General features: G+C 46.0%; 1 protein-coding gene across 4 annotated transcripts in view; it reads right to left on the reverse strand.

Moving 5' to 3' along the window:
- Window positions 1-14672, reverse strand: part of KATNIP (katanin interacting protein) — a 264435-nt gene that overhangs the window by 230156 nt on the left and 19607 nt on the right. For 3 of the 4 annotated variants that reach the window (XM_077275294.1, XM_077275295.1, XM_077275292.1), the window contains exons 8-9: window positions 5289-5499; window positions 3033-3170 (exon numbers count right to left, since the gene is read on the reverse strand). In XM_077275294.1, coding sequence (XP_077131409.1) covers window positions 3033-3170; window positions 5289-5499 — 349 coding nt within the window. The remainder of the gene's footprint in view (window positions 1-3032; window positions 3171-5288; window positions 5500-14672) is intronic. The other variant, XM_077275293.1, reaches the window with a different exon arrangement.

Below are 14672 nucleotides of genomic sequence, written 5' to 3' on the forward strand. Positions count from 1 at the left end.
CGTCACTTCTATAAAGGGGATTACCACGCAATCCTTACCCAGATGAGCCCGCTCTCGGATTCTACGCAGTGCCCATTACATAGCCCACGGACCACACACACATCAAAAGGTCGGCCAGTCCCACTGACACTGGGGGGCTTTACTCTATAATGAAGTTTTATGTTCTTTCCTCTACTGCTTTTGGAGTGTGGCTACCAATCAACAACTTAGGCCCCATGTGGGCCCAATTCCTGCCAGTCTTGACAAGGACTCGAGTGGGAGTGGGACTCCTGGAGAACAGAATCCCACAGCTTGTCAAGTATTAGACGATCTATGGCATCGAGGCCCCATTGCACCCCTAGAAGTGCTGGTCTTGAGTTGGTAACACACATGGTACGGGATTATAAAGTAATGGACAACCCCTTTAAATATGGAATGTGTACGCTGGTCTATGCTTCCAAATGTGAGGGGGAGTATAAAGAAGAGACAGAGACCCCAATTCCAGCAGTTTCACTTAATGGGTTGAAGTTTGGAAACAATGACCTATCTGCTGCAGCTCTGCTAGGCCTCTCACTGATGAGCTCCTACGGCAGCTCTTCTAGGCCTCTTACTGATGAGCTCCTACGGCAGCTCTGCTAGGCCGCTCACTGATGAGCTCCTACTGCAGCTCTGCTAGGCCTCTCACTAATGAGCTCCTACTGCAGCTCTTCTAGGCCTCTCACTGATGAGCTCCTACGGCAGCTCTTCTAGGCCTCTCACTGATGAGCTCCTACGGCAGCTCTGCTAGGCCTCTCACTGATGAGCTCCTACGGCAGCTCTTCTAGGCCTCTCACTGATGAGCTCCTACGGCAGCTCTGCTAGGCCGCTCACTGATGAGCTCCTACTGCAGCTCTTCTAGGCCTCTCACTGATGAGCTTCTACTGCAGCTCTGCTAGTCCTCTCACTGATGAGCTCCTACTGCAGCTCTGGTGGGCCTCTCACTGATAAGCTTCTACTACATAGTCTTTGACATTCAGGAGGTGAACCTAGTTCCAGCCCCTCCTGTGATTGACAGCTTTTTGCCTACACTGTACACAGGCAGAAAGCTGGCAATTGTGGATGATGTGGATAGCCAACACTCACAAATAAAGGAGATAATTACTGAGAGGACTAGCAGAAATACAGCACTTAACTTGGTGTTAAAACAAAACTACAGCAAGGAGTTAGCAAGTGACAACGCTGGAATCAGGCTCCCTGTCCCCATATTATGCTGTCCTTAGATGGGGCACAACAAACCAGGTACAGAATCCCCTTACACTGCGATTTGTGCATGTGACTGTATTTATAGTAAGTGGCGTTGGCGTGTCTCCCGTTATACATTTCTAATTAATGGAGATGAACGGTGCGCTTTATACGTACACAGTAAAAATATTGCTATCCATTCTATTTGCCAATGGTTATCGATGCGCAAAGGGAACTGAAGGTTTAGTAATAAGTATGCAGTAAGATCCTGGGCTTGCTCTACTGGTAACAGGTGGCCAAGATGCCATCTGGAAATCTACATCAGGGATCTGGAGCGCTGTATATTAAAGTGAATCTGTCAGTAAGCTTTTGCTATGTAATCTGAAGGCAGCATGAAGTTGTCAGGACTCTGAACATTTTTTACCTTTTGTGCATTACTGCCCTTTTTCAAGATGGCGTCTTTGGTCTCATGTGCATTGTGTCTCCTGCTATAAAACTCCACCCCAGCCTTCAGTCTGTGCTAGAGTATTCTGCCTTGTATACAGCTCCTGACCTCTGATTACTCCCTGGCTATATACCTGCTCCTGTGAACCTGTGTGGTGATCCTGCTACTCTGCTCTGAGTTCCTGCTGCATACACAAGTTTCCAGTAATCCTCCTTCATCTGCTGTTCGTGTTTACTTCTATCTGTATTTGCTGGTCATGTAAGCTGTTGCTGCTTTGCAATAACCTGAGACTATTAACCAGGCCTCCCTGGTGGAGCTAAGATATGATTTGAACTGCCTAATAAGCATATCTATCTGTGCCTGGACTAAGACAAGGATTTATTCGTGTCAAGTATCCTCAAGAATAACTGTGCTTCATAGACTTTCTGCTTGATTGCATTTTCCTCTGAAGTTTCCTATAGACTGCTAAGCTGCGTTTATTATTTGCACCAAGTGTTGTGGACTTGAGTTTCTCTCTGCACCTGTTTGAATCACTGTGTGATAATATAGACTTTACCACTTATAAAACTGTGTCCTGTAGTTGTCTTGTTCCACGCAAAGAGTCTCCTGAGTTATCCCCTAGAATTATTACATAAGTACAGGTTAAAGCACTGATATTCAGTGATGTGTTATTTTTGATGATGTGTGCTGTTTACTTATAATGAAGGTTTTACAGCTAGGACATTATCATTGCCATGACTAGCAGCCTTGTGCCTTCTGGTCTGACGCCGCCACCTCCTGTGATCAGCAGCTCACTGTGAATAAGCCATGTACATACAGAGCCTGTTGTGGGCGGGGGTAGCTTTTTAAGCTCTGCTACATGATAGATATCTAAGAACTCGGATTGTGCCACAATTGCTGCACCCAACAAATAAAGTGACACATCGCTGGAATCAGGGTCTCTTTTCCTATATTACCCTGCTCTCAAATGACACAGCAAAAAGGCGGCTTACCTATGATAGAACAATACAATTGGAAGTTTGAAATCGAATATGCCAAACGGCATCTCCCCTGATTATCGTTGGCCGACACCCCATACACATTAGAAACCTACCAATATGGGAGCCTTTGGCCGACCTTACTAGAATGTGTATGGGGGGCTTTAAATGGACAGTCAGATAATGGCACTGCTGGAGAAAACCCGGACTAGACTGTGCAAACAGTGCTCTCCCCAACATATAGCTAGACCCTCGCTTATAGCCTGGGATTCCTGCTGGTAATCAGGATAACATATGGCGATATAGCTATGACTGGCAAGGAAGTACAGCAGTAATGTAATGATGACTAAAAGAAGCCCCCCAGGTCTTGTGATAAATGACCACTATGAGATCCCTATGTTCTGTCGTACGTGGTGTGCGCGGCTCCTCTCGTCTCGGCGAGCTTCTCGGCACTTTACTTTTCACCATCACGGGCTTCATAGGAATATAAAGGTCAGCACTGTCTCTCCGTTTTGCAGACAAAACTCTCCCATCCTTTTTTTCAACAGCTTTAAAATAAGATGTAAAATGTTAGACCATGACAATGATAAATGAGGCATTTTTTAGCAAACCGTCTACTATGTGCAGAGAGACCAATTACCCAGGCAAATTCTACAATGACGACTGGTGACAGATGTGACAGTGCGCTGACATTTCAAGGACCAGATATGAAGAGGGAGTGTGTTCAGGACGATATTACAGTAATATTTCCTATGAAGCTTTCAGAGAGAGCAAGCAAAATGTTGGGAAACTGTCAGCGGTGTGAGATGAGAGGACGGTGGGCTCTGAAGATGGTGGTCTACACTGGACTGATACCTGCACCTCTCTGAAAGCAGAGAAGATCAGAAGTGGACACTGTCAAATAAACATGTAGAGATGTAAGGGGAATATGGAGTTTATGGAAGTGATGGAGTATGGCCGGGACATGCCGCCACCGATAATGACAGAGCTGCGGAGCCAATATAGGGCCGAGTCCCCTCACAGTGATGCTCCTAGCCACCCAGGGCCACCTGGACTGTGACACCCACACAACCCAGGAGCCAAGAGATAAGACGACAAGATGTTGTCAGAGACTTACAGATGAGTAATTAAGAATGGAACGAGTCTTGGATGTGGAAAACTTGAAGACACAGGATTTAATATAAAATGCCTTGGGGGCCATGTCCTTTAGCAAGACATAAAGGGGTTGTCCACTCTATGTGACTGCAGACTAGTATATCCTTACATTGCGTGCACTGCACGCAGGGCGGATTCTCCGGTGACAGTGGTCATGTGACTGCAGAAATGTGACATGAATACTCCTCCCGGACTAGTGGGGGACAGCCTCGCTCAGTGCAAGTGTATTGATCAAGGACAGAAACAGTTGTGAGGCAGTGAGCGGTGCTATATGCGAGGGTCGCTATGTGTCCCCGGGATGTGCACAGGAGCATATTGAGGCCATGGGAGTGCATTGCAGTCACAGGCATAGCTGTGATTGCAATGCAGAATAAAACCGAGTGTTGTTCTTGGGCAAGCTATTTGTCCAAGGCAGATTTAAGAAAACTTTTATTTTTGAAACGGACTACAGTAAGGTAACGGGACAGTCCGTTTCCTCACCGGCCCGGGTTTTCCATGTGGCCTACGGCTACAGGTTCTTTGTAAAAAACCCTGCAGCAGAGGGTTTGGTGTGTGTCTGGAGTTTGCAAGGTGCAGAGCAGACGACTCTGCAAAAGCTCAGCCTGTGTAAGGGAACACACCCTGCAGCATTATACGGTGGTGCAATCGCTCTCGGTAACCAGCCGCATTTACGGACTGTCTTTGTTTCCCGACTGCGGTCCAGAGGATACCGTTTGTTTTGTTTGCAAGTTTTGGAGATTAAACCGGTGTTTACGGTGAACTTTCCTGGGTCACAGCCTCTTCACTGCAAAGTGAGGACACCGCTGCACTGCACAGTCTAATTGTATTGTGGCCGGGAGCATGCATATTGCATACCTGCGGGGTCACATGACTGCCATTCCTGGCACCAGCACTAAAGAATCCCCTGTGTGTGCGCGACACAAGGATTCACAGGTCTGCAGTCACATAAACTATAAGGCTGCAATCAGTCTAAGAGTGGACAACACTTTTAAAGAGTAACAATGGGTTTATTTTTTATAAAAGAAAAGTTGTATTATATCTTACTAGATAAATCTGCTTTTTTCTCCTCCTAGACTGGTCATTCATTCTCAATTCACCAGTAATATCTGTCTTGGGTGAATACATATTACTCCCATTACTGAGGTAGAAGACGACAGTTGGTGCTCATTAAGTTCTATGGAGAACTTTACCTGTGGATTAACAAGAACTGGCAGCAGAATGTCTCTAGCTCCTCATCGCTCCATAGAGTTTTAAAAGCACCAGCTGTCATATCTTATCTCAGTAATGGGAAATGTCTTTACTGAATCCAGACTTTACCCATGTACAGAGAATGAAAGATCAGTCCGGCAGGAGAAAAAGCAAGTTTCCCAGATAAGATACATTACAAAGCTGCTTAATTTTGACATGTACTACTGATCTATGGAATGAAAAGTAAAATAATAGTTACTCTATAATCCACAATCTGCCCACGTCTGAAAGAAATAATGAAAAAGTTAATTAATTATTATTACCAGTACCATTAAATTCTAGCACAACCAAGTCCCCCGGGAGTAGGTGATTATGATCAGCATCCGGGGGTCTTGGCTTCATGGAGCAGAAGGCTTGGGGCTCCTCTGAAGACTCGTCCTCAATGTCTTCCTCAATGGAGTCACACTCCTCGGCAGAGCTCTCCCTGCTGCCACGCTGTAGACGTAAGCTCTGCTCCAGGCTCTCTCGCAGGGCCTGTAAGGTACAATCCAATAGGTGGGCTCATTTACTATACACTAGTAATGAATCACACGGCAATGGGGTCTTTCTGCTGATTGTAGCATAGAATATACCGTATCTATACAATCATTCCGATCACTATATGACAAGTCCTAGGCGAGTCCTCAGCGCCCTCTAGTGGTTCCTGGTTTTTTTTTTTTCCACATTTCCACCAGAAAATGTCCCACTAGAAGAAGCCGAATTAATAGAGTGGCTCCATTTAATAGTCAGATGATCCAAAAGCCTCTCTGATCAGGAGCAATGCAAGGCTCGGCAATACTCTGCAGAGCTAACAAGTATTCTTCCAAGGCAACAATTGGTCTTAGGGGCTCCCGGCAGCAGGCTATCCCTTACCGGGTCTTTAGGAAACCCCTCCCTACATCACACCCAAATGACACTAACAATCACGTAATGTATAACCTGGGGGGTCCGCTGTTACATCTAGATTATGTCCATTATAAAGGGCCAGAGTGCTCACACAATATGCCACTGGTTGACATCGGTTTGGTGTCGCACAGGGGCTTTCCTCTGTACCCAGGTTTTTATTACAAACTCAAACAAAAAGGGGCGATCCACTATTAGAATTATAAAAATGGGTTTTCTAACAAAAAAAGAACAGATACTCCCCTACCAAACTCCTATGGTCAATGAAGAAACTATCTCTCTTCCAGCTCAGATGGAATAACAAGTCTAAAGATAATCACATGATCACGCCACTCCCTGAAGAAGCATTGGCGAAACATGTTGGGCAGGGAGGTGGAGAACGAGCAGCACTCATGGACACTTCAGGTTTGTAAACCTGTATTATTTCATCATTATCATTATATTAGTCTGGCCTGTCTTGTATTATGAATGAATATGCAATTTAGTATTGGACTAGGAATTGATCATTATAGTATTTACCATGCTCTTGTTGTGAATTCTGCTCTTGGGCTCCCTCCGGTGGTTATAAGTGGTAGCGCTGCTGTCTTTGGATCTAAGCATTCATCAGGTGTGTCCACTTATTGCAATTCTGACTGGGCTATTTAGTCTTGCTTGACCCTTTAGTCAGTGCCAGTTGTCCATTGTTTCCTGGAGGATTCACTTCCCTGCCTGGTCTCTCTTGCTTGCTGTTCATTTCAACAAAGATAAGTTCTGGCTTTGTTTTTTGCAGTCCACATGCTGTGGGCCTGATCGTTCAAGTTATTTTCCATGTTTTGTTTTGTCCAGCTTGGTCTGTATAAGGATTTGTTCAGCCAAGCTGGTATCTCTGGAGATGCAGATATACCCTCCATGTCTTTAGTTAGATGTGGAGATTTTGTATTTTCTGTGGTGGATATTTTCTAGTGTTTTAATACTGACCGCATAGTACTCTGTCCTATCCTTTCTATTTAGCTAGAAGTGGCCTCCTTTGCTAAATTCTGATTTCAGTCTGCGTGTGTTATTTCCCTCTCCTCTCACAGTCAATATTTGTGGGGGGCTGTCTATCCTTTGGGGATTTTCTCTGAGGCAAGATAGTTTTCCCTTTTCTATCTCTAGGGGTAATTAGTCCTCCGGCTGTGTCGAGATGTCCAGGGAGTGTTAGGTACATTCCACGGCTACTTCTAGTTGTGGTGTTAAGTTCAGGGTCTGCGGTCAGTACAGGTACCACCTTCTCCAGCGAACGTCTCATGCTGCTTCTAGGCCTCCAGATCATAACAGTACAACTGGCCCACAATGAGTTAATTGCATCTCAGAAGAAGGAAAGGAAAGTGCTGAGCCATTTTTTTTTTCTGTAGTCTGTTGTGCCTTTTCTTTCCTCTTTACCTCTGGGTGGTTCAGGAGTTTGGCGCTGGTATGGATGTTCAGGGATTGGGTTCTCGTGTGGACCAGCTTGCTGCTAGAGTACAGGGTATTTCCGATTATATCGTTCAGACTCCGGTTTTAGAGCCTAGAATTCCAACTCCTGATTTGTTTTTTGGGGACAGGTCTAAATTTTTGAGCTTTAAAAATAACTGTAAACTGTTTCTAGCTCTGAAACCCTGTTCCTCTGGTGATCCCATCCAGCAGGTTAAAATTGTCATCTCTCTGCTGCGCGGTGACCCTCAGGAGTGGGCGTTCTCCCTGGAAGCTGGAAATCCTGCTTTGCTTAATGTAGACACCTTTTTTCAAGCGCTAGGGTTATTGTATGATGAACCTAATTCAGTGGATCATGCTGAGAAGATCTTGTTGGCCCTGTCTCAGGGTCAAGAAGCGGCAGAATTATATTGCCAGAAATTTAGAAAATGGTCTGTGCTGACTAGATGGAATGAGGATGCCTTGGCTGCAATTTTCAGAAAGGGTCTTTCGGAATCTGTTAAAGATGTTATGGTGGGGTTTCCCACGCCTGCTGGTCTGAGTGATTCTATGTCTCTGGCCATTCAGATTGATCGGCGCTTGCGCGAGCGCAGAGTTGTGCACACTATGGCATTGTCTTCCGAGCGGAGTCCTGAGCCTATGCAGTGTGATAGGATTGTGTCTAGAGCTGAACGACAAGGATTCAGATGTCAGAATAGGTTGTGTTTTTACTGCGGCGATTCTGCTCATGTTATTTCTGATTGCCCTAAGCGTACTAAGAGAATCGCTAGTTCTGTTACCATCAGTACTGTACAACCTAAATTTCTGTTATCTGTGACCCTGATCTGCTCATTATCATCATTTTCTGTCATGGCATTTGTGGATTCAGGCGCCGCTTTAAACTTAATGGACTTAGAATTTGCCAGATGTTGTGGGTTCCCTTTGCAGCCTTTGCAGAGTCCTATTCCTTTGAGGGGCATTGATGCTACACCGCTGGCTAAAAATAAACCTCAGTTTTGGACACAGCTGACCATGTGTATGGCGCCAGCTCATCAGGAAGATTGTCGTTTTCTGGTGTTGCATAATTTGCATGATGCTATTGTGCTGGGTTTTCCATGGTTACAGGTGCATAATCCAGTATTAGATTGAAAATCTATGTCTGTGACTAGTTGGGGTTGTCAGGGGGTTCATGGTGACGTTCCTTTGATGTCAATTACCTCCTCCCCCTCTTCTGAAATTCCTGAGTTTTTGTCAGATTTCCAGGATGTATTTGATGAGCCCAAGTCCAGTTCCCTTCCACCGCATAGGGACTGTGATTGTGCTATCGACTTGATTCCAGGTTGTAAGTTCCCTAAGGGCCGACTTTTTAACCTGTCTGTGCCAGAACATGCCGCCATGCGGAGTTATGTTAAGGAATCTTTGGAGAAGGGGCATATTCGGCCATCTTCTTCACCATTGGGAACAGGTTTTTTTTTTTGTTGCCAAGAAGGATGGCTCCTTGAGACCCTGTATTGATTATCGCCTCTTGAATAAGATCACGGTCAAGTTTCAATACCCTTTGCCTTTGCTTTCTGATTTGTTTGCTAGGATTAAGGGGGCTAGTTGGTTTACTAAGATTGACCTTCGAGGGGCATATAATCTTGTTCGTATTAAGCAGGGTGACGAATGGAAAACGGCGTTTAATACGCCCGAAGGCCATTTTGAATACCTTGTGATGCCATTCGGGCTCTCTAATGCCCCATCTGTGTTTCAGTCCTTCATGCATGATATATTTCGGAATTATCTTGATAAATTCATGATTGTATATTTGGATGATATTTTGATTTTTTTCAGATGATTGGGAATCTCATGTGAAACAAGTCAGGATGGTATTTCAGATCCTCCGTGATAATGCTTTGTTTGTGAAGGGGTCTAAGTGCCTCTTTGGAGTACAGAAGGTTTCTTTTTTGGGCTTCATTTTTTCTCCCTCATCTATAGAAATGGATCCGGTTAAGGTTCAGGCCATTCATGATTGGATCCAGCCCACTTCTGTGAAGAGCCTTCAGAAATTTTTGGGCTTTGCTAATTTTTATCGCCGTTTCATTGCCAACTTCTCCAGTGTGGTTAAACCCCTGACCGATTTGACGAAGAAAGGAGCTGATGTGGCAAATTGGTCCCCTGCGGCTGTTTCTGCCTTTCAGGAGCTTAAACGCTGATTTACTTCTGCCCCTGTGTTGCGTCAGCCTGATGTCTCCCTTCCATTTCAGGTTGAGGTTGACGCTTCTGAGATTGGGGCAGGGGCCGTTTTGTCTCAGAGGAATACAGATGGTTCCTCGTTGAAACCGTGTGCCTTCTTTTCTCGAAATTTTTCGCCTGCGGAACGCAATTATGATGTCGGCAATCGTGAGTTGTTGGCTATGAAGTGGGCATTTGAGGAGTGGCGTCATTGGCTTGAGGGGGCCAAGCACCGTATTGTGGTCTTGACTGATCATAAGAATCTGATTTACCTAGAGTCTGCCAAACGGCTGAATCCTAGACAGGCCCGATGGTCCCTCTTTTTCTCCCGTTTTGATTTTGTGGTCTCGTACCTTCCGGGTTCTAAGAATGTTAAGGCGGATGCTCTCTCTAGGAGCTTGTTGCCTGATTCTCCTGGGGTCCTTGAGCCGGGCGGCATTCTGAAGGAAGGGGTGATTCTTTCTGCCATCTCCCCTGATTTACGACAGGCTCTTCAGAAATTTCAGGCTGATAAACCTGATCGTTGTCCAGTGGGGAATGTTATGGTTCTCAATGGCAAGAGAACATAGCCCAGCAAACATAAGTACTAGCTCTTGGAACGATGGAAGCTAAACTGACCATGAACTAAACCTGCCGCACAACTAACAGTAGCCGGGTAGCGTTGCCTACGTTTTTTATCCCTAGACGCCCAGCGCCGGCCGGAGGACTAACTAATCCTGGCAGAGGAAAATATAGTCCTGGCTCACCTCTAGAGAAATTTCCCCGATAGGCAGACAGAGGCCCCCACATATATTGGCGGTGATTTTAGATGAAATGACAAACGTAGTATGAAAATAGGTTTAGCAAAATTGAGGTCCGCTTACTAGATAGCAGGAAGACAGAAAGGGCACTTTCATGGTCAGCTGAAAACCCTATCAAAATACCATCCTGAAATTACTTTAAGACTCTAGTATTAACTCATAACATCAGAGTAGCAATTTCAGATCACAAGAGCTTTCCAGACACAGAAACGAAACTACAGCTGTGAACTGGAACAAAATGCAAAAACAAACGAGGACTAAAGTCCAACTTAGCTGGGAGTTGTCTAGCAGCAGGAACATGCACAGAAAGGCTTCTGATTACAATGTTGACCGGCATGGAAGTGACAGAGGAGCAAGGTTAAATAGCGACTCCCACATCCTGATGGAAACAGGTGAACAGAGGGGATGATGCACACCAGTTCAATTCCACCAGTGGCCACCGGGGGAACCCAAAATCCAATTTCACAACAGTACCCCCCCCTCAAGGAGGGGGCACCGAACCCTCACCAGAACCACCAGGGCGATCAGGATGAGCCCTATGAAAGGCACGGACCAGATCGGAGGCATGAACATCAGAGGCAGTCACCCAAGAATTATCCTCCTGACCGTATCCCTTCCATTTGACCAGATACTGGAGTTTACGTCTGGAAACACGGGAGTCCAAGATTTTTTCCACAACGTACTCCAACTCGCCCTCAACCAACACCGGAGCAGGAGGCTCAACGGAAGGCACAACCGGTACCTCATACCTGCGCAACAATGACCGATGAAAAACATTATGAATAGAAAAAGATGCAGGGAGGTCCAAACGGAAGGACACAGGGTTAAGAATCTCCAATATCTTGTACGGGCCGATGAACCGAGGCTTAAACTTAGGAGAAGAAACCCTCATAGGGACAAAACGAGAAGACAACCACACCAAGTCCCCAACACAAAGCCGAGGACCAACCCGACGCCGGCGGTTGGCAAAAAGCTGAGTCTTCTCCTGGGACAACTTCAAATTGTCCACTACCTGCCCCCAAATCTGATGCAACCTCTCCACCACAGCATCCACTCCAGGACAATCCGAAGATTCCACCTGACCAGAAGAAAATCGAGGATGAAACCCCGAATTACAGAAAAAAGGAGACACCAAGGTGGCAGAGCTGGCCCGATTATTGAGGGCAAACTCCGCTAAAGGCAAAAAAGCAACCCAATCATCCTGATCTGCAGACACAAAACACCTCAAATATGTCTCCAAGGTCTGATTCGTCCGCTCGGTCTGGCCATTAGTCTGAGGATGGAAAGCAGACGAGAAAGACAAATCTATGCCCATCCTAGCACAGAATGCTCGCCAAAATCTAGACACGAATTGGGTTCCTCTGTCAGAAACGATATTCTCCGGAATACCATGCAAACGGACCACATTTTGAAAAAACAGAGGAACCAACTCGGAAGAAGAAGGCAACTTAGGCAGGGGAACCAAATGGACCATCTTAGAGAAACGGTCACACACCACCCAGATGACAGACATCTTCTGAGAAACAGGAAGATCCGAAATAAAATCCATAGAGATGTGCGTCCAGGGCCTCTTCGGGATAGGCAAGGGCAACAACAATCCACTAGCCCGAGAACAACAAGGCTTGGCCCGAGCACAAACGTCACAAGACTGCACAAAGCCTCGCACATCTCGAGACAGGGAAGGCCACCAGAAGGACCTTGCCACCAAATCCCTGGTACCAAAGATTCCAGGATGACCTGTCAACGCAGAAGAATGAACCTCAGAAATGACTTTACTGGTCCAATCATCAGGAACAAACAGTCTACCAGGTGGGCAACGATCAGGTCTATCCGCCTGAAACTCCTGCAAGGCCCGCCGCAGGTCTGGAGAAACGGCAGACAATATCACTCCATCCTTAAGGATACCTGTAGGTTCAGAGTTACCAGGGGAGTCAGGCTCAAAACTCCTAGAAAGGGCATCCGCCTTAACATTCTTAGAACCCGGCAGGTAGGACACCACAAAATTAAACCGAGAGAAAAACAACGACCAGCGCGCCTGTCTAGGATTCAGGCGTCTGGCAGACTCAAGATAAATTAGATTTTTGTGGTCAGTCAATACCACCACCTGATGTCTAGCCCCCTCAAGCCAATGACGCCACTCCTCAAAAGCCCACTTCATGGCCAAAAGCTCCCGATTCCCAACATCATAATTCCGCTCGGCGGGCGAAAATTTACGCGAGAAAAAGGCACAAGGTCTCATCACGGAACAATCGGAACTTCTCTGCGACAAAACTGCCCCAGCTCCGATTTCAGAAGCGTCGACCTCAACCTGAAAAGGAAGAGCAACATCAGGCTGACGCAACACAGGGGCGGAAGAAAAGCGGCGCTTAAGCTCCCGAAAGGCCTCCACAGCAGCAGGGGACCAATCAGCAACATCAGCACCCTTCTTAGTCAAATCAGTCAATGGTTTAACAACATCAGAAAAACCAGCAATAAATCGACGATAAAAGTTAGCAAAGCCCAAAAATTTCTGAAGACTCTTAAGAGAAGAGGGTTGCGTCCAATCACAAATAGCCTGAACCTTGACAGGATCCATCTCGATGGAAGAGGGGGAAAAAATATATCCCAAAAAGGAAATCTTTTGTACCCCAAAAACGCACTTAGAACCCTTCACACACAAGGAATTAGACCGCAAAACCTGAAAAACCCTCCTGACCTGCTGGACATGAGAGTCCCAGTCATCCGAAAAAATCAAAATATCATCCAGATACACAATCATAAATTTATCCAAATAATCACGGAAAATGTCATGCATAAAGGACTGAAAGACTGAAGGGGCATTTGAAAGACCAAAAGGCATCACCAAATACTCAAAGTGGCCCTCGGGCGTATTAAATGCGGTCTTCCACTCATCCCCCTGCTTAATTCGCACCAAATTATACGCCCCACGGAGATCTATCTTAGAGAACCACTTTGCCCCCCTTATGCGAGCAAACAAATCAGTCAGCAGTGGCAACGGATATTGATATTTAACCGTGATTTTATTCAAAAGCCGATAATCAATACACGGTCTTAAAGAGCCATCTTTCTTAGCCACAAAGAAAAAACCGGCTCCTAAGGGAGTTGACGAAGGACGAATATGTCCCTTTTCCAAGGACTCCTTTATATATTCTCGCATAGCAGCATGTTCAGGCACAGACAGATTAAATAAACGACCCTTAGGGTATTTACTACCCGGAATCAAATCTATGGCACAATCGCACTCCCGGTGCGGAGGTAATGAACCAAGCTTAGGTTCTTCAAAAACGTCACGATATTCAGTCAAGAATTCAGGAATCTCAGAGGGAATAGATGATGAAATGGAAACCACAGGTACGTCCCCATGCGTCCCCTTACATCCCCAGCTTAACACAGACATAGCTTTCCAGTCAAGGACTGGGTTATGAGATTGCAGCCATGGCAATCCAAGCACCAACACATCATGTAGGTTATACAGCACAAGAAAGCGAATAATCTCCTGATGATCCGGATTAATCCGCATAGTTACTTGTGTCCAGTATTGTGGTTTATTACTAGCCAATGGGGTGGAGTCAATCCCCTTCAGGGGTATAGGAGTTTCAAGAGGCTCCAAATCATACCCACAGCGTTTGGCAAAGGACCAATCCATAAGACTCAAAGCGGCGCCAGAGTCGACATAGGCATCCGCGGTAATAGATGATAAAGAACAAATCAGGGTCACAGATAGAATAAACTTAGACTGTAAAGTGCCAATTGAAACAGACTTATCAAGCTTCTTAGTACGCTTAGAGCATGCTGATATAACATGAGTTGAATCACCGCAATAGAAGCACAGCCCATTTTTTCGTCTTAAATTCTGCCGTTCACTTCTGGACAGAATTCTATCACATTGCATATTCTCTGGCGTCTTCTCAGTAGACACCGCCAAATGGTGCACAGGTTTGCGCTCCCGCAGACGCCTATCGATCTGGATAGCCATTGTCATGGACTCATTCAGACCCGCAGGCACAGGGAACCCCACCATAACATCCTTAATGGCATCAGAGAGACCCTCTCTGAAATTCGCCGCCAGGGCGCACTCATTCCACTGAGTAAGCACAGCCCATTTACGGAATTTCTGGCAGTATATCTCAGCTTCGTCTTGCCCCTGAGATAGGGACATCAAGGCCTTTTCCGCCTGAAGCTCTAACTGAGGTTCCTCATAAAGCAACCCCAAGGCCAGAAAAAACGCATCCACATTGAGCAACGCAGGATCCCCTGGAGCCAATGCAAAAGCCCAATCCTGAGGGTCGCCCCGGAGCAAGGAAATCACAATCCTGACCTGCTGAGCAGGATCTCCAGCAG

The sequence above is a fragment of the Ranitomeya variabilis genome, chromosome 7, assembly GCF_051348905.1.
Source record: "Ranitomeya variabilis isolate aRanVar5 chromosome 7, aRanVar5.hap1, whole genome shotgun sequence".
Classification (NCBI taxonomy): domain Eukaryota; kingdom Metazoa; phylum Chordata; class Amphibia; order Anura; family Dendrobatidae; genus Ranitomeya; species Ranitomeya variabilis.